General features: G+C 30.2%; 1 protein-coding gene across 1 annotated transcript; it reads left to right on the plus strand.

Moving 5' to 3' along the window:
* Nucleotides 1-16,051: 16,051 nt before the first annotated feature.
* On the plus strand, nucleotides 16,052-19,774 carry LOC131620760 (potassium transporter 1). Its single transcript, XM_058891918.1, has 9 exons — nucleotides 16,052-16,244; nucleotides 16,326-16,569; nucleotides 16,690-16,935; nucleotides 17,103-17,153; nucleotides 17,236-17,496; nucleotides 17,730-17,782; nucleotides 17,882-17,996; nucleotides 18,074-18,328; nucleotides 18,589-19,774. Exons 1-9 carry the CDS (start codon nucleotides 16,200-16,202, stop codon nucleotides 19,482-19,484), a joined length of 2,166 nt encoding a protein of 721 aa, XP_058747901.1. The 5' UTR covers nucleotides 16,052-16,199; the 3' UTR covers nucleotides 19,485-19,774.
* The last annotated feature ends 1,985 nt before the right edge of the window (nucleotides 19,775-21,759 follow it).

Below are 21,759 nucleotides of genomic sequence, written 5' to 3' on the forward strand. Positions count from 1 at the left end.
TTTTTAGACATCAGTTTGAATATTTTGTAATGTGTCTGAATATTTTGTGTTTTTAGAACCTGGTATGCAGTATTTTGGCCAAGTAATTTTGTGCTTTTGAACATGTGATTTCTGATGGCAAGGTTAATGTTAAAGTTAATGCAATATTTTGGCCTATAATTTTTGCCTTTTTCTGTCTTATGAATATTAGTGGTTTGTGTCCTTTAGCAAAAGTCAATACATACTTAGCAGTGTGTAACAAATCATAACATTACAACACTAAACCATAACATAATTTTTGCCATTGATCACTTTAAAACATTACAACACTAAACCATAACATTACAAATGACCAACACTAAAATTCGATACATGAATAAATATCAAATTCAGTACATACTAATTCATAACCTTACAACATACTAATACAGACTTTTCCAAATGACCAACACTAAAATAACACAGAAAAGCCTTTTCCAATTTTTCTCAGAATTCATCATCTTCTTCAACTCTCTTGTCTTTTGTTTTAGTCTGTCATTTGTTGCCTTAAGAGTTACCAACTCCATTTTTGCTGCATCAAGTTCAATTTGAATCTTCTCCATCCTACTATTCTGCATCTTCATATACTGGTCTTTCTCATCCATCACATCATCAAAGAACCATTGAAAATAGCCACACCCTGTTTGGGTTGAACCCTGTGAAATTCAAAATACCAATCATTCGAACCCTGCTAAGGCAATAAATGACATGAACAAACAAGTGAAGTTCGTTTTTACCTTGTAATTACGACAGCCCCAGAATTGCTTCCCGAAATTCGTGCTTGTTGAAGCCCTACGAAGCAAAGCTATCTCTCCACACCCACATACAGGTCTCCATCTCAAGTTTGCAGCAAAACCATCATTCTTCGTGTTAGTTTCGTATGAACATGGCCCTGCAATTGATGATGATGTCTGCTTCATTGGAAACTGGTGAACCCTAGAATTTGGGGAAGAAAGGAGGCAAACGATGAACCCTAGAATTTGGGGAAGAAATTCTGGGAACGATGAAGAAGAGAACGTTGAAGAAGAGAACGTTTATATCATTCCACGTCACCTGCCACGTATACAGACCTAACGTCTGTTTGTGCCATTTGGACAGAAAGGACAAACGTGGTCCTTTTTGGACAATTAAAGGATCACTTTGACACTTTTTAGAGATAAGGGACCAGAATGGACCTTGGGGTATAATTAAGGGACCAAAAAGGGTATTTTGCCTTTTATTTATTATTATTTAAAATAATCATGTTTATAAAATAATAATTATAAGTGAGTGTCAAATGATTTGGCGATTGCAATATGCAACATAGAGGAGAGACCAAATTGCATTCTAACGAAAAAAGAAGCTAAAAGTATAGTTTAGAAAATAGTTTAAAATATAGGATATTTTGAAATTTAAATTGAACAATAGCTTATTTATAGAAAATTTCTTACCCACCTCCCTATGGGGGTCACCCCAGCGAAAATCTTATTTTACCCCGCTTCGGAAATGCATTTCCGAAATATTTTTTTTTCTAAATTTTTCCAGACTTCGGAAGTGCATTTTCGAAAAAATCCCAAAAATTGAGATTTTGACTAATTCGGAGATGCATCTCCGAAACAACAAAAAAAAAATCTAAAAAAAATCCCAAAAATTAATTTTAGGATATTAATTAGTTCACATATCATAAATTTGATATAATTTATGAGTAAGGAATAATAATAATTATATATTTTGATATAATTTATGAGTTATGAATAATAGTTATTATATATTTCTATCATGATTTATATTTTAAAATTTAAAATAATTTTAATTAAAATAATTAAAATAATTTCACTTACAAAATAAGTTATAATTTTTTATTTATATATTTATAAAAATGAGTGTTTTAATTTATATATAAAAAAAAATTAAAAAAAATGAGTGTTTTAATTTATATATTTATATAATAATTATAATAATTATTATATATTTATAAAAATTATTATATATTTATATATTTATATATTTATATATTTATATATTTATATATTTATATATTTATATAATAATTAAAAAAATTAAAAAAATGAGTGTTTTAATTTATAATAATTATTATATATTTATATAATAATTATTATATATTTATATATTATATATTTATATATTTCACTTACAAAATTAATAATTATGATTATATATTTATATATTTCTATTCTGATTCATAATTAAAAATGAGTTATAATTTTTTATTTAGTTTAAAAAAATTAAAAAAAAGATTTTGTTTTAATTTTATTTAATGAATAAATTTTATATAATTCAAAATTTACTTATGAAATTAAGATGTTTTTTATTTATATATGTTAGTAAAATAATTTTTAACTTTAAAATTGTTTAGAAAATTTTGATTCACCTTCATTTTATTGATTCACCTTCATTTTATTGATTCACTTTCATTTTATACCTATTAATTGTATTGATTCACCTTGATTTTAATTTTTTAATAATTATTGAATTCTTTCGGAAGTGTATATCCGAAACATTCCAAGACCAATTTGGTCTTGGAATATTTCGGATATGCATCTCCGAAAACACCCCCTCTCCTAAAAAGGGGTGTTTTCGGAAATGCATCTCCGAAAACTCAAAAAAGGGGGTGTTTTCGGAAATACATCTCCGAAAACACCTTTTTTTCGTGTTTTCGGAAGTGCATTTCCGAAAACACTTTTTTTTCTTCAATAAAAATATATTTTCGAAAATGTATTTCCGAAATGTATTTTGGTAAATTCGCTAGAGATGACTAAAAATGTTAGGAGGTGGGTAAAGAAATTCTCTATTTATATAAAAAAAAATTGGTTAAAATATTATCATTGGATTTAAAATATGTCTTCTTTTGGATAAGGTTAAAATGAGTAGTCAACCTCATTCGTGCGCCATCTAGAAAGGAGGGACCATCATTAATGTTGATGTAGAAAGCATACAATGCATGCATACAGTTGTCTCTATTGACCTTTTAATGCTGCGTAGGAAAATAAAGTTACAAGAAATTTAAATTTAAAGGTAGTATATTGACAGTGTAATATATCATTCAACTGAAATTCATCAATCAGTCATGTCACATTATTTTATAAAAAACTTAACATAATCATAATTAGTTTACCGTGTATATCTTTTTTCTCAAAAAATAATCGTAAAGTAAACACGGTTAGCTGAAACATATTAATCAGCTGTGTCCAATCTCTTAATTATTCACTTACTCTTAGAACCAAAAGAATCTACTATGAAATCATTTGATGTATGATTGAAAGCTAAAACAATAAATATGATTAACAAAGTTAGATTTATCAAAAAGAAATTAAATTTCCACAATGTTATGAACTATTATTCGTACTCTTGTTGTGAGACGTTCCCACGTTTAGTATGTGACACTGCTTTTATATTAGACTATCTCTAATTAAGATAATCGATGATAAATAAAACAAAAATTGATGCAATATTGATTAGGTTAAATTATATTTTTGGTCCCTTAATTTTTTCTAACTCACAATATTAGGTTCCCTATTCTTTTTAAACAGTTTTAGTCCTTCAAACTTATTTGTCAGCAAAAAGGCGTTGAGGTGTACCCTTATTTTATTACGTAACATTATTTTTAGAGTTTATTTATTTATTAATAAAAGTAAAATAAAATAAATTAAAGTTACGTGGCATTAGTGTTGAGTAATGATATTTTAAAAGCCAAAATCATTTTTTGGAAAAAAAGAATTAGAACGTTGTTACAGAAGACGAAGAAAAGCGAATACGACCTGAGAAGATCAAAGAAAGATCGGAAAAGACAATCCTACAACATCATTTGTCGGGGTCGTATCGAAGGTATTTCATCAATTTCATACTGATTTTGTAATAGTTGCAAGATGTATTTCATCTATTTGAAACTGAAACCCTAAGTCTTCCCTATCTACATTTTTGTGTGAATCTGTAATAAATGCGGATGTCGTTCACTTATGACCAAACATCCTCCATTACTAAGCAAGACTCTAAATTTGTTGCGAGGAATGTTCATTACTGCACTGATTGTTGTTAGCCTGAACTCAAAAGTTGATTTATGAGTGTTGATGTCTTTCACTGAATGTTGTTAACTACACTAAATATTGATGTATTTTTACTATTATTTTGTTCTAGGCCATCTCATACTAATTCTGTATGGTTGACAATTAATCATGAGGTACATTACTTCAATATCCTTTCAAACTTTATGTAAATGGAAAGGTCGAAGCTTTGACTGAAAATGGGATATTGATATAATGTCATATATGGAAATTGAAGAAGTTATCAAGAATTTGTGTTATGTAAGATTCAAATGTCTCTAGTATCATGATCCTAAATATTGTATCCTTCTCCTCCTAGAATGAGAAGACAAACTTCATATTTGCACAGATTCAGAATCCATTGCAAAGGGAAGGGAAGAAGTAGTTCTTGCGAAAACGGTCGGAAATGAAGAAGAGAAAATGGAACAATCTGGTTTGTGGGAGATAGCGCTTTAAGAACAAATGAAGAAGAGAACGATGGGACTGATTTAGATTTCAGCCTCTTTTTATTGCATTTTTTTTATAATTATGTGTTTTTAATTTGTTTTTAGTTATTTAAAAATGACATGGCAACCATTTTAATGCCACGTAATAAAACAAGGGTACACCTCAGAGTTTTTTTCTGACAAATAGGCTTGGGGGACTAAAATTGTTTAAAAACAAAATAGGGGCCTGATATTGTGAGTTGGGCAAAATAGGGAGACAAAAACTGTAATTTAGCCTATTAATTACTTAAAAAATTACTTTATTAAAACATTTTTAATAATATTTAATAAATTTAGGTTTTTTTAAATTGATTGTTTAGTCTATAGGGGTGGTTGACCGCCGGTTTAAGCTTATCTAAAAACGGGGCGGTGAAGGCAATCTAGACATCCGAGTTTAAAAAGTTAAAGTTGTTTTGTTACTAATGAGTTTATAGGTTTACGGACTGTTCCGCCAAACTTTTCTAAAAGTTTAATTGACTGTTTTATTTGTAATTTTTTTAGTCGTTTACTATTTAATTTTACAATTTAATTTACTATTTAATTTACAAATTTTTATATCATATACCATCCAAACAATAATAGTACATATATTTAAGAGTCACTAAACAATAAAATATATACAAATTTGTAATATTTCAATAGACAATAATAAAATAAAAGTTTACTATGTCATTACTTCTCAATTTTTTAATTTCTATCTCTTAAATTATTGGTTTTTAAGGTCGGAACTTACATCCAACGTCACTATAAGTGAAACAACATAAAAAAAAAACAAAAATTTTCAACTCATGGTAACGTTAGACGTAAGTTTTCCAATTCCAAATTTTTATCAATAAAGAGAAAATAACTTAGTGGATTGGAATCCTCAACGTTATGCACAATTTTTATTTTAAATAAAAATAAATTTAACAAAAATTCCTTGGGCAAAATCTGTCTCGCCCCATATTTAAAGCGGATTAGGTAAGGTAGGCAAAATTAAAACACCGAATCGCAAAATTTTGGTCTAGCCCGCTAAAATAGTGGGTCAAATGGGCCGGTTAGTTGGGTCAGGGTCGTTTTTCCCCTCTTAATAGTGTATAATAGAATATCAAAATTTATACAATATTATTTAAATTAAAATTTATTTTAAATATTTTTATAAAAATTATTTTTCAAATATGCAATTTTTAAAATTTAAATTATGTAGTTTTCATATAAATAAAGAGTTGGATTTAGGCAAAACAAATTCTGTGATTTTAATTATGTTAACAAATTATGTAAAGAATATTTAAGTTATTGAATGTTAAAATAAATATTTTAATTTATAAAAAATATTAAAATAACTTCTATATATACAGGAGTTGGTTCAAAAAGAGGGACACCCATATCATAAAGTAATCATTGCAATCAAATTATTTCAATAGTGGTAGATGACATACACGATACTCATCTTCTGTAAAAGAGCATAACACAATATCATCTTTTTTACTTTTTTAAGAAGTAACATAGTCTTCAAGAAAGATACAAAAATCTTTGGTAGACATACAATCCATGGAGTACTAGTCATTAGTAGAATCAACATCAGAATAAGCACATAATTCTAATGAGGACGATGAGGAAAATAAAAGACTTTGAAACTAGGTTCCTCGGAGATAATGAAGCATGCGAAGAATAATTTCCCATTGTATTGTAGTTTTAGTTCATTTTGTTTGACTGCATTAGGTAAAACAACATATGTACAATATGTATTTTAGACAACATGTGGAACAAGATGTTCCAGCTTGTATTCCAGCATCTGAGTGTGGTTGTTTTTGTTGTTTAAAAGAGTTTTTCAGCTAAAAGTGATTGACATAACCAGTTAAGCAGGAGGTTCCAAGATATAGCTAAAAGTCCTTGATAGAACTAGTTAAGCAAGAGGTTCAACATGTAGCTAAAGTGCTTGACATAACTTGTTAATTCAGAGACTCAACATGTGATTGTGTGTCATCTTGACATAACGTTTGTGTTCTAACTACCTTTAGATTTCCTTTAGAAGAGTTGCGGTGTTAACTTCTTCAGAAGATGCAGAAGTTTGTTTTTGGGAGGAAGTTTGTGTTGTTAATCAAAAATCAATTTGAAAAGATTTGGATTTGATTTAGTCAAAGAAGATTTGATTGGATCTACTTTGAAGGAATATTTGGTCCAAGATTTACTCTGCAAATAAGATTTATATGAAGAGAGTCATTTTGGATGTTCTGGTATAACATGTAGAACACAATGTTCCAACATGTGTGCTGCAACATTTGGTCTCGGTCAATAAACCAATGTTATTGCAAATTGGGTGAAGAAGGGACATGCGTGGAACATGATGTTCCAGCATGTGTGCAACATCAGGCCCTAACTCAGCAGGCCAATATTGTTGTGTTATTGGAGCGAAATTCTGGTAAATATTCAATTAGATTTGTTGCTATACTACATCGATGTGTTTGACAGCTATTGAAAATCAAATTAGATTTAAATGGAGATTTAAATTTGAATTTGAAAGATAAAAAATTATATCTTTTGTTGGAGAGTTTTATTGAAAAAATTAAATCCAACAATATTTGCTATTGTTCTGGGCAAAATTAAATAAAAAATCCAAAGAAGAAAAGCCCAGAACTGCGTTTCTATTTAAGGAGACTCAAACCTCACGTTTGAGGTGTTCATGTTTTGAAGACTTCTTGTGTTAGAGTTTATCTTTTGAGTCTTTCTTTGTGTTACTTTTGTGCATCACTCTAGCGCCTCATTTCATATCTTAAGGCATGAAGGTGGATTTGTTAGTTGAGTTGTAAAAAATTCGTTCCAAGTTACTAATTCTATAAGCTTGAGAACAAAGAGCTAGTTGTACGTACACCACAATATTCCTTTAGTAACTTGGCATAGTTGTTGGTTTTTCTTAGTTGAGTTGTAAATTCAACAATCATTGTGTTAATGGTTAAGTTGATCTATTGTGATTAATGAAAGAGAGAAAGTGACAAGGGCTCTCATATTTAAGGGAAATACTAAATAGAAAGTCCCTAGGACAAGGAAGAGGCATTGAACATCATGGGGTTGTTGTTCCTATAATAGTTGTACTAATTTAAAGTTGTGAATTTCCTTTCTTGGGTAGAGTGCCATCTAGACGTAGGTGTGGTTTCACCGAATTGGGTTACCAATATCTTGTGTTCTTTATTATTTTTTTGCTTCTTTATCTTGTATAAGTCAATCTGTCATATCTTGCTTGTAAACTGGTTTTAGTACTAGTATATAATGTCCCAGATATCGTGTCTGACATTTGTCCCCAAAATTTGTAATATGTCATAAACCAAATTGTACTTGTTATCTCAGGCACCGGGTCTAACATTTGTCATCCTAAGAACATAATTTCAAGCCTGAGCCAGTGGATCAGGAAACTGTCAATTTCTCTTTGAAGCATTTTATGAACTACCTAATTGATCAGTGGTTTTTACACATATATTTATCGTTTATTTTAGTTATCTTTGATTAATATTATTAAGAGTTTTATAGCATTCTTCTTTATTTTATGCGTTGGTTGTGTATTTTAGTGTTTTCAGACTCAGAGGAATAAAATAGGACAAATCAGGACGAAAAAAATGCAAAATTCGGAGTTTCGGAAAAGTTTTTAGCATGCTTCAGCAGGTGCAACACGGCCACCCGTGTCAGGCAACACGGGCCGTGTCAGCCAATACGCTGATTGATCAGTTTTCACTAAATAGTTCATAACTTGAGCTACGGGAATCGGATCTACGCGTTCTAATATTCGTTGGAAAGCTAAGAGAAAGAGCTACATTTCTATGATGATTTCAAAAGCTGATAAAGAAGTTAGAAGCCTCGAAAAACTCATGAGAGTTGTGTTATTTTGCCAAATAGCTGACTTGTAAGGGTGTTTTAGGTATTTCCGACCGACTTAAATGACTGTCAGCTATTTAACCAAGTTTTGAAGAAGAATTAGGGGACTTTTTGGCAAGGAGAAGACACGATTGAAGATTGGAGAAAACAAGGGTTTGGGAGAGAAGAAGGTTTTCATGAACGGAAGCGATTGAAGATCAACTTTCATCTCAATTCTTGTAATGTCTCTATTTTATATTTTGTTTTCTTTGAACAATATGAGTAACTAAATCCTAATGCTAGGGGGTGTCCCTAATTTGATTCTGTAATGATTTTGAATTCCTGAGTTCATCAATAGATTGTTTTCTTTTTTAATTTAATTGTACAAGGTTTTTATGCTTTCTTTGTCGGACCAACAAGATTGATTTACGGTTAACAACCAGCTGGACAGCGGTTGTTAAGGTTTTTGTACGATTAGACTATAGTAGATATCACCTAGGACTAGGGATACCCTATAGTTACCGGTTAACTCTTGATAACATAAAGGCTTGATTTCATCATAATTCTCTAAGGACTTAGGATTTAGGATGAATGTTCAAAGGTTTTCCCACTAAGGACTTAGGGGAAAATAATCTAAAGGGCGGTAATTAAAGGTTATGAACTTGTTGAAGAGATCTAAATCCAAGGTTATTACAGGAACAATCACACACTATACCCCTAGCATAATACTCATATTTGTCAAAAAGCCTATTTACTTTTCTGCTTATTTTAATTATTATTTAGTCACAATTTGCAAACATAACCCCAACATTAGTTTTTGTTTAATTGAACTACAATTTGAACTCGATATTACTACGCAGTCCTTGAGATCGACATTCGGGGAATTGCCCTATTATTACTACAGAGGCAAAATAGTACACTTGCTATTTTTCCGATCACTAATCAATTAGGACCTTAAGCAAAACAATTGGAGGAAGCAAAATCGGTTACATAATCGATTATGAGAGTGTGTTGATGATTGGTAACGACTCTCTATCCAAACTTTCCAAAAATGGGAACAAATAATCGATTATTTAGGTCATACAATTGATTGAGATAAGGACCCAATCGACCAGGTCATTAAAATTATCCATGGATCGTTTCCTTTTTTAGTTTTCTCATCTCCTATATAAAGGAGGCGTCTCCCCTCCTCATTTAACACCAAATCTCTGAAGTTCTCTAGTTTTGGAAATTATCTTTCCTCTCTCTCTAAAAAATATTTTTCTTTCACACAAGTTTCCTTACTGCCTTTTAATGAAAAACTACTTATGAGGAAGAAATTGCATTGGTGTCGTGTTGTTGTTATTACTTTCAAGAGTGCGATATTCTTGAAAAATCGAGTTTGATTCTTGAGATAAATTTGTCTTATAATCTCTGTTTGATTCTAGAACTTTTTCAAAAAAAAGTTTTGTTTGGTTATCGAGATTAGCTTGGGAAATCTTTAATCACTTCGTTAACTCGACCTTGGTAAAAAAAAATTATTTTGGTTGGGGACTAGCCATTGTAAAATCTCTAGATCAACTTGTATTGAGGTTAATGGACATAACCTGTAAAAGCTCAACTTTATAATCAAAATATTAAGAAGATCTCATGGGCATAACCAAAAAATGACATATTAGTTTTGGAGACATAATCAATGCTTGTTAATGACATATGAGTGCCATCTGCATTCATAAACGATATAGATAATGAGGATTCAAAGACACAAATAATTTATTATCATATGACACATGGTGTGGTCCTTCAGAGTCAAGGATCCATATTAAAAGAGATATATCTGACATACTTGAAAAGCTCAAATCTTTAATAAAGAAGGAAGACATGAAACATATTGAGTAACAAGAATTTTTTGAAACTCCTTTACAATGTCAGATATTTGAAAAATGGTCTTAATTGTTTCTATTGACCTTTTAATGGTTGTCCTAGGAAAATAAATTGAAATAAATTTTAACTTAAAAATAAAAAATGAAAAAAAAAAGCATTTAAAGATAAAAAAATATACACTATTCTAACGAGGACTTGAACTGACTAGAACTATATTACAGTATTACTGTCCCCACGAGTCTTTGTTAGCTGAAACATATTAGTCACATCGGTAGCACCAATTGAGTCTATATTTAAATTTGTGATATAATGTATGATAAAATATTCATATTTTGAAAATATACTTAAATTTAAAATTATTTTTCATAAAAAGTATTTTAAAATAAATATTTTTAAAAATAAAATGATTTTAACTATGTTAAAATTTTTAAAAATGAATATCTAAGTCTCTAGAGAGTACTATAATATATATTTTTGATTATAAAATCTAGAAGTGAAAATAATTAGTTTATCAATATTATTATTATTGATAAAATAATATTTTCTATTTTTTATTATTAATTTATGTGAGTGTGTCTAAATTTAAATTATTTGAGCTTGTGACCTTATAAGTCTTGATCCATAATATATAAGAGTGCTGCGTCATGTCTCGAACCTACTTGATTTTGTTTTGATTACATTGATTGAAAGTCTTATATTCCAAATAAAAATACAAAATTCCACCTCTCACATTTCCAAGTTCCAACATGCAATGTACGAGCAATAATTCGTGTACGGCTTATACTTAAATTTCAAAGATAAAACACAATAATTTGGTCGTTGAGACTTTGATTGAGCGAATGGATAACCTTATATATCACTACCTTTCAAAATTATTTAGGAGAATTTATATCATTTTTCTACAATGATATAAATTCAATGATCAATTGTTACTCTGTAAAAATGACAAAGGATTTCATTGTCTTCTACTATACTATCCAATAACTAATTTGATATTATGTCTAGAGATATTTCAAATAAGTTTGTTGTCTTGTTAACATCAATCACTTGTTAATGTTAATTCAAAGATAGATACTTGTAGAAACTAGAGTATCTATTTTTCCCTCACATCTGATTTGGATTTATTTGGATGTTCATACATACAACAAATGGAAGATTTGAATTTTGAAGTTTATAGTACAATAGTACAATAATTTTTTTTTTAATATTTTAATGCACACAATATTATAAACTTTAAAGATTGAGTTTAGTAGAAGGTGTTAAACGACTCTAACAACGAATTAGTGTTTGAATTTTTGGTGTTTCAATATGTCTTGAATAGAATAAGCAACAAATACTAAACCAATAATAATAATAATAATAATAATAATAATAATAATAATAATAATAATAATAATAATAAGACTATAAAAGAGTGTTTTAAAGATATTATTTAATTCCATCAAGTCAGATGTGCGTGTGTGTGGTCTAACGATAAAATGCTTAGGTCCTGAAAATGTACATAGTACTTGAACAAACATTCATAGTAATTAGCCAAGCAACGATTAGGAAACTTTAAATTCATGAATTTTTTTTTTTTTGAATGAAGCACATTCAAAATCTATATGTATTTTCTTTTCTATTTTCTTACCCTTAAAAATTCAAATCATTTATTAATTTAATATACTTGATTTTGTTCAAATATATTTTATTGATTAATGATAAATCACATGATTTATTTATTTTATTTAAACATAGGTTTTAGATAAAATTATTAAGTTTAGTCTCGTAGATTATAAAATTTGAGGTTTTTTGTTAAATAAAATTTAAAAAAATTGGAGGTTTGAGACCAGGCTCGACCCTAGGGATAGTTTTGATTAGTTTCAAAAACTCAGTAATTTTTTAATTATTTTCTTATTGAAATTAATAACATCTATTTAAAAACGATTCTAAATAAATAATTATAACTGCACGGTTGAACATGGTAATAGAATGGTCCACAGTTTGACTTATTTCGTTATAATAAACAAAGTTTGAATTAGTAATTTTTCAAATGTTATTAATGAATAGGTCTCTATGGACCAGAATAAATAAATAATTTTGTTTCATTCTTTAAATAAGATACAATAAGATGATGTAAAATAGTTTACATAAACTTATTATTTATTGAATGAAGTATTGGACAAATTAGAAAAAAATCAATAATATCATGATATATAATTTCGGGGTTATTTTTGTCACCCATCGTTAATGGTGCTCTCACACTACACTATTATAAAAAGTCACAATTATTTATAGTATTTAGAGATACATCTTCAGACGTACCTTTTACTCACATTTTTCAGTGCAAATTGATGTTTGGAGGGAAGTAGCTCAGTGGAAAGGAAATTCACAAATAACAAGTAGTCAATAATACACAATGATCTTATCTGAAATATCCCCACTTCAGGGCCTTTTTTCCTAATACACGTGAGTTTCATCTCATCCTCCCCATTATATCTTAGTCCTCTTACTTCCTTTCAAACACTCTCCCAAGTATTTGTAAATATTCAACAATAAGAATGTGATAAACTTCACAAAAAATCATAATTATGTCTCTTAAAGAATGATATAAAATAGCATAGTCCATATGATGAGTGTTAACGATCTTGAAAATGTTCTTGTAAACTCTATTGTAAATAACATTAAGAGCACTTGAATTTCCAAGAGCAGCTTCATCTATCGCAGGGTCCCAATCTTTTTTAAGTTTCACGGATTCATAACCATCATTATCTTTCATCGTAGGAGTCGTCCATCCATTAATAACAATTTTCCAAGTCTTGTTGTCCATGAACTTTAGAAAAGATACCATGTGAACCTTTCAATAGTCATAATGCGTTCTATCAATAATTTATGGGCGTTTAGCACATCATCCTTCCTTAATATTGCTCATCTTAAATAGAAAAAGGTTAGTCACACTCAGTGGCGGAGCCATGAATTTTAGGCAGTCTGGGCAAAAACTTTACACCATTGATTATTCATCTCTTTTAATTTGCACACCCTATTTTTACTAATTTTGCCACTGGTTTTGTCTTAAAATCGGCTATTAAATTCGGGGGAGTACAAAGAAAATAGGGGTTGAGCGTGGGCGCGTGTCCGAGTTCGCTGGGTCTTGGAACCGCCCATGGTCACACTAGAAAACATCCAAACAAAACAGAGTGCCTTACTCTGATGCCAATTGAAATATGTTTCATTAGAGACAATATTTCACACATAATGTTGAATCAATGTGTGATAAAAGATGGTCTAAAATATTAGATGAACGATAAAACAAAGTAATAAGTAAAAGGCGAAAAAAAAATGTTAAGACACTTCAACGCGATTGCCACCTACATGTGGAGGATAATATCCTAGTGGAAAAAATTCATTAATAATAAGTAGTCAATAGTATACGACAAACTTATCTGAACTATCATCACTCCATAAACTTTTTTCTAACATTGCATGTGAATTTCAACTCCACCCCATAAATCTAAGATCCTCTCACTTTCGCTCAAACACTCTCCCAAGTGTTCGTATGTCTTCATCAATAAGAACGTGATAAATTCACAGGAAAAAAATCACAACTCCGTGTTTCAAAGAATGGTAGAAAATAACATATGATAGAGTTGAGCACAACTAATACACATTATTTCTTAATCGGTCAATAAAACATCCACTACAAGTCCATATAATTAGCGTATGTTTTCTCTCGTTATATAGAGCCAATTCAACTAAAAAACCATTAGATTTTCACAAACAAATCCGTTCAAGAAACTAAATAAATCTTTTTGAAATAAATCTTTTTAAAATAAATTATTCCAAAATAAATCATGCAGAGAGTAGAAATTCTGAAACAAAACAAACATTTTAAAAAATAACACACCAATAAATAATGGAGTCAGAATGTCTCAACTTATATTATATGTTAACATTTTTCCTATAAAAAAACAAACAATTCATATGTAATAACACAAGATTTGCATGATCTCCCAAGAGAGTGGCCACACTAATTGTCAATCCAAAAGTTAATATTTCCATTATTATTGCCAATGAGTCAAACTTTGTTATGTTAGAATTCACTATACATGCCTTTCAAACCACACCAAATAGAAGAGTAAATGTAACCACCATATCTAAGAACTCTACTTATGAGAAGCCTAACCCAAAGGCCTTTAGAATTGAATAGTTCCCACCCTTATTTAAGATTGAAAGCCTTATTCAAGGTTGAGATCAATATAATGCCTAAGTCCCCACCTCCTTTAGCTAGATTGACATTATTTCTGTCAAGCAACAATTACTAATTTTTTCTTATTAATGTCTCCACTCCAAATAAAATTTATTATTCATCAATCATCTTTCGTGATAAGAGAGAAATGCCAAAGAGTAATAAGCATATAATTTATATATGTGTGTTTATTTTTTCTTCTATGTTTCATGGTCAACACATACTTGGATTTAATTTTATAAGATATCAAGATACGATGTTTGTTTTGGTGTATCTAGCATATGCATTGCACGTGAAGTGAGTGAAAGGTTAACACAAGTGGTGAATTTTTTTATAATTCTACAAATTATATGACCCACAAATTTATTTTATTCTATCTATTTAGTGCACTTGTGCAGTGTAGCTGTATAGTGGATCACATTATTAATTTTATACTTTTAGCACTATTTTTTATTGTTGAAGTGTCAATATATAATCAAATCACACAAAGATAAAAGCATCATTAACTACCTAAAAAAAGAAATATAAAAATTGCAAGAAAAAGTTAAACTTTGAAGTCTTTTTAATGTATCTTTATCTTGTAGTTTGGTAGGTAATTTACATCATACTGTGGGTGCCTAATTCAGGTTTACCATACTTTGTTCTTTAAATATGACATGGTGCTATTACTAGATTTCAACTGTGGAACTTTGCATAGAAAAATGAAATTTAAGATGCAAAAAATGTTTTAACTCCATACTTTTGTTCGGTGTGAAATTTGGTTTTTTCCCCAATTTGATGTATATTAAAAGGTCATTGAAAATCAGACATTCATAAAGTGTAATGTTTTTTAGTTAGATGTACCATCTTTTCAATATAAGTCACTTATCAAATTTTTTTTTTGGAAAATAAATATTACATTAATTAATTTTATCTAAAATTTAATGAATACTTCATTTTAAAAATTTAAAAAATAATTTTTTATTAATTAAAGTCATATTAAATTATTAATAACTATTTTATAAATATGTTTAAGGGAGTTTGAAACAAGATATATATATTTAAAGAGAAATTCTACTAAAATATGCTATTAATAATATTCCTTGACCTTATGATCCATTAAATAGTATGGCTTTCTTTTTCTTTTTCCATTTTAATGAGAATTTTATTTTTTTTCAAACCTATTTTAATGACACATGAATAAAGAAAGAGACATGTACCAAATTACAGTGTATAAATGAATACCAAACAACATGGCCAATAATTGACTTTTAGTCCATTGTTAAAAGTGGAAAATTTTTGTAATTAATATATTTTTTACATAAATAATTTTTTATTTATATTTGATTCTATCCCTTAAAGTTGATTTAAAGGGATTCTTCAACTTAATCAGGCATTTTGGTCTGAACTCAAACCTCAATATGCGACAATATTAAATCTTTTGAAAGAGAGTTATGCTGTTTACTTTGGTTATATCTGACTCAAGAGATTAGTCTTTTCTACGCAGAGGTAACCGATTTATTTTTAAAATAACATTGTTTAGCATTGATTTAGAAGGGTAAGGGTGAGGTGTTAGGTTGGTTAATGAAGTCCAAGAAAAAGAAAGTTAAAAGAGCATTGAATGCATTTCACAACTTCTTTGGACACACACACCACTTGCCTTGTTACTACTTCACTTCTTCCACTCCTCATTTTTCTTCTATATATTTTCTCTATCTCATCATCCTTCTCTTTCAAACTCCACTTCTTATACATGTTTCAACCATGAACCCTTCTCACCAATTTCTAGAACAAGGAGTTTCTCACCAGGTACTCATTTTTTTCTCCTCCATTTCTCAGCAAACATTATAGTACTAATTCCTTATATATATGTTTGGTTTCATGTTTCAGAATCTTAAGAGAACTTCTTGTGCAAATGTGCTCACTCTAGCATACCAAAGTCTTGGAGTTGTCTATGGTGACCTTAGCACTTCTCCTCTTTATGTATACAAGACTTCATTCTCAGGGAAATTGAGTCTTAAAGAAGATGATGAAGAGATTTTCGGCGTGCTTTCGTTTATCTTCTGGACATTTACCGTTATCGCGCTCTTCAAATATGTTTTCATTGTCATGTCTGCTGATGACAATGGAGAAGGTACATACATACAATCTTCAATCAATATAGTTGGAGAATTTCTTATTTCTTATGCATGAATTAGGATAATAATCGGTTAAATCTTCGTTAAAATTGAATATTTGTTTACTGATTATGCAGGAGGAACATTTGCATTGTACTCGCTTCTCTGCAGACATGCGAAACTAAGCATGTTGCCGAATCAGCAACCTGCAGATGAAGATTTATCTGCTTATTCGACAGAAGATTCTGCAGAGACATGGCAGTCGTCTCGTTTAAAACTGTTATTCGAAAAGCACCCGAGATTTCAGAAAGGACTTCTGATTTTTGTTCTGTTGGGAACGTGTATGGCGATTGGCGATGGCGTGATTACTCCTGCTATATCAGGTAGTTGATCAGGTGCAGCCTCTTTCAGATTCTAGTATGATGTTTTCATCATGATTCTTGTAAAGTTGTAAGCCTTAGGAAGTGTTTGGATAAACAGTTTAATTAAGCACTTATAGCACAAGCATTTATTTACAATGCTGATGTATAAGCTATTTCTATCATTTCAGTATTTTCAGCAGTTTCAGGAGTTCAAGTCAAAATCAACCAACTCCATGACAGTAAGTTAACCGAAAAATTCTATCATTACAATTACGTCTTTTCAATGCACGAATTTAAAACTCTACACAATGATTTGCGCAGATTATGTTGCTATCGTCTCGTGTATCATTTTAGTTGGCCTTTTCTCCATTCAGCATCATGGAACACATAGAGTTGCCTTCTTGTTTGCACCAGTTGTTGCAGCATGGCTTTTGTGCATCAGTGGTGTTGGTATATACAACATTTTCCGCTGGAACCGACAAGTATATCGCGCACTTTCTCCCGTCTATATGTATAGGTTTCTCAAAACCAATGGCATGGAAGGATGGTTATCATTAAGTGGAGTTGTCCTTTCAATAACAGGTAACTTCATAAGTAATTTTTTGGTTTCACTTTAGGTTCAATCTTTTTGTCTAGAAACGAAGTGGTAATAACTACTAGAAACTCACACACACAACTGCGAGTACTAGAGTTCGAACTCTGGTGATACAACCGTGAGTACCATGTTCGAACTCTGGTGCTGACGTCCAACCTAACAATATCAACTTCTGCCAGTTGAACTATGAGATTAACTTTCTTATCTGATACTTTCTTAGGAGTGGAGACAATGTATGCTGACATGGGTCATTTTTCTGCACTCTCAATCAAGGTACAGTGAGAATTTACGATATCTAACAATTTCGATCCAAGCATATTAGTCTATCATACAAAAGCGAAATCTGTTTTAACAGTTGAACTTAAATCACAGATAGCTTTCACATGTTTAGTATATCCATGCCTGATTTTAGCATACATGGGCGAGGCCGCATTTCTCTCTAAGCATCATTTCGACATTAAGAGAAGTTTCTACAAGGCCATACCAGGCAAGAATTTACTTAACGAATCCAAAAAAAAATGTCGATATTAGTATGTAACTAACTGTGCCACTATTTTTCTGCAGAAGCTGTATTTTGGCCAGTTTTTATAGTTGCCACTTTAGCCGCTGTAGTAGGAAGTCAAGCAGTGATTTCTGCAACTTTTTCTATCATAAGCCAATGCTGCGCATTGAATTGTTTTCCTCGAGTCAAGATTGTTCATACTTCTAGCAAAATTTATGGACAGATTTATATTCCAGAAATCAACTGGATACTAATGTGCCTTTGTTTGGCTGTCACAATTGGCCTAAGGGATACAAACATGATGGGTCATGCATATGGTACAATATTCTTTTCTGTTGCGTTTAAATTACACAATCGTTCTAGTCCTTAAATGCGTGAGGCGTGGTCACGATAGTTTCTGAGCGTATCAAAATTATCAAAACATGCCTTAACGCGTCTTTCAAAGACAAACTTAAGGATGCTTTTGGAATTTTGATTCATTCGGTTACTATAGTGACGATGCCTCACACGTTTAGGCTCAGAACGACGGTTTACTCGTGTGTTTACTCGTGCCTCACACATTTTGCTTGTTTTGTAGGGTTGGCTATCACCACAGTTATGTTTGTGACAACATGTTTGATGACACTAGTAATCATCATTGTTTGGAAAAAAGGGATCATAAAAGCACTTTCATGTTTGCTTTTGTTTGGATCAATTGAACTTCTTTACATCTCAGCTTCCGCCTGCAAAATCCCCGAAGGAGGATGGATACCGATTTTACTATCAATCATTTTCGTGGGCATAATGTTCACATGGAACTACGGAACAATGAAGAAACACCAATTCGACGTGGAAAACAAGGTCTCAATGAGCAAGATGCTATCCTTAGGACCTTGCCTAGGCATGGTCCGTGTCCCCGGAATCGGATTCATTTTCAGTAGTCTCACATCCGGTATCCCTGCTATTTTCGGCCATTTCGTCACAAACTTACCCGCATTCCATCAGGTGTTAGTTTTTATATGTGCTAAGTCAGTTCAAGTCCCTTACGTTAACGAAAACGAAAGACTAGTCATCAGCAGAATCGGCCCGAAGGAGTTTCACATGTTCCGTTGCATTGTCCGATACGGTTACAAAGATATGCAACAAGAGAATTACAATTTTGAGAATAAACTGGTATCTGCAATAATACAGTTTATAGAAACAGAAGACTATGCAGAAGAACAAACAAATGAACTGACCATAGATGATGGAAACATAAACATAGAAGAGTCGTGTAAAGGCGAATCGATGCAGATTTTAAAAGCCAAGGAATCAGGTGTTACTTATATAATAGGACATTCCTATGCAGAAGCAAAGAAATCATCTTCTCTTATAAAGAAATTCGGTATCGATATTGTTTATGCTTTTCTTAGCAAAAACTGCAGAGATCATGATATTATGTTGGATGTAGCTCATACTTCTTTGCTAGAAGTTGGTATGGCTTACCATGTTTAATTCTAACCTTATAGTGAAGTGTTTGCATAGAAACAAAGAGTAGATGTAGTTTGTAAATGATGGTCATAAACATTAACCAATGATCAAGATTATTAGGATGTAGATTTTTCATCATTGATCTAAAGTTTCTTTGATTCTGTATGTAAGAATGTAATTGAGAAAAGTGTTTCATACAAGAAAAGTAGAATATATGTGTAGCTGTTTAGATATGGTTGTAATGATTAGAATGTTGAGTTTATATTTACGGAGGTAGTGAACAAGGTACTCAATACAAACATTATTTTTAAGGATACTCTTTCTTTCATGAAAATTTCAATATTGATGCTTGATGATGTGTTTGCAATATGGATGTTTGAGGTTATAATTTAGTTTGCAATATTGATGCTTGATGATGTGACTTTGTTTTCCAATATTATTATTTGATGTTGTGATTGATAAATCAAACCAAAAATGAATTGTCATTTTGATTCTTACCATGGAGGAATTCTTGCATGGAAACACACCTAAATCCATATTCATAAAAACATCCAATAAAAGAGAGGAAATTTTAAATTCTTTTTTAATTGGATTTATGGGGTGGTAATGATAATGGAGAGAGACAATTTTGTATTTTTTTTAATTAATTAAAATTTTGTGATTGGTTGTGTGTAAAATTATTATTTATGATTGTGTTTATCTAAGAATTTTCCGTTACTATACTATTCTGGCACGGATTATTTTGCTCGGGTGGAGAAAAGCTATTCAGAGGGAGAAAACATATACTTTTTATTTTTATTTTGTATAATTTGTAATATGTTTGTTTTGAGCAATAAGAGAGGTGTAGGACAGAAATAGAGCTATTAACCCAATATATTCATGTTACTATTAGTATATTGTTGGTGTAGGAGAAAAATAGAGCCTATTACCAAAAATAATTCATGTTTCCATATATTCATTTAAAAAAATGTGATTTGTGAATCATGTGTTTAATTAAGAAAACCAAACCATTTTTTTAGAGATGATAATGGTCAGGATTCTATAACCCTCGTTTTCATACTTGAGAATCTTTGTACTAGAGTTCATACCCGCGTGGCTAGTAATATTTATATTCATACTCGTATATTATGGTTACTCAAATACTCGTACTCATATCCGTTTATCCGTATTTTTAATTAAAAAATATTATAACTATTGTTAATTAAGTCTAAACAAATATATAATAGGTATCTGAATGCTAAAATATTAAAATTATTGTTAATTAAGTCTAATAATAATAGTAATTTATCAAGTCTATAATATAAATTGATTTTATATTTTATTAAAAAAAACCATTTCTTGCAACGGTGAGAAATTGTTGTTGTAGATGCGAAACCGTTGCTGTAGCCAAGGAAACGAACATTTAGATATTGATTTACCAGAACAGTTTTAAAATGAGGAACAACTATAAAGTGTTGTTATACCCCAAAGTAAACTGTTCCCAAAAATATATATCAATCACAACGGTTTTAAGATATGAACGGGTGAAATCGTTGCTAATTTGAATCGTTCTCTAAAAAAATCTAAAACAACGGTTTGCTGGGATGAATATTACTAAGAAAGAGGTTACATAATTTTTTCTCATATAAAAATATTTAGAGAGCTCCAGAAGAAAGTAAATTGTGTTTGGTTTCAAAAACAACCAAGGGGAAGTATTCCTTTAAACCTTACTTATTGTTGAGTAAGAGTTAAGTTACTTGATAGATAATAAACTTGAAAAACTCTTATTATTCTTATAACAAGTGCTACATCATTGTTTTAATACATCCAATTTATTTTCATCACTACTGTGTGTCCAAAAGAAAAAGGTCAGAGACTTAAAGGGAAAATATATAAAGAAAATTGAACCAAAGGTTTTATCATGCCCAAAAGAAATTCAAAAGTTGCAATCGAGGAATTATAATATCCAATACATTTGGGTTTTATATAACTATTTATAATCAATTGAGAAAGTTTTACACCTAATTGCTTAAAGACTTGGTCCAATCAGTTAGAGAGATGTAAATGACCTCTTAATCTATTAGAAAAACTTTTAATTGATTATTGCATATAGAGGTTTCTTTTTTTTTTTATTGGGTTTTCATATTTTGAAAGGTGTTAATTGATTAACAACTAGGATTAATCGATTAAATTATTAAAGTGGCACATGTATCATTTTCTTTTTTAGTCAATTTTTTTTTTATATAAAGAAGGATTCTCCTCATTTTATTTTATAACAAAATTCTAATTAGAAAACATTATATTTTTCTTACTCTCTCTA

This window comes from Vicia villosa, linkage group LG7 (genome assembly GCF_029867415.1).
Source record: "Vicia villosa cultivar HV-30 ecotype Madison, WI linkage group LG7, Vvil1.0, whole genome shotgun sequence".
In the NCBI taxonomy this organism is placed as follows: Eukaryota; Viridiplantae; Streptophyta; class Magnoliopsida; order Fabales; family Fabaceae; genus Vicia; species Vicia villosa.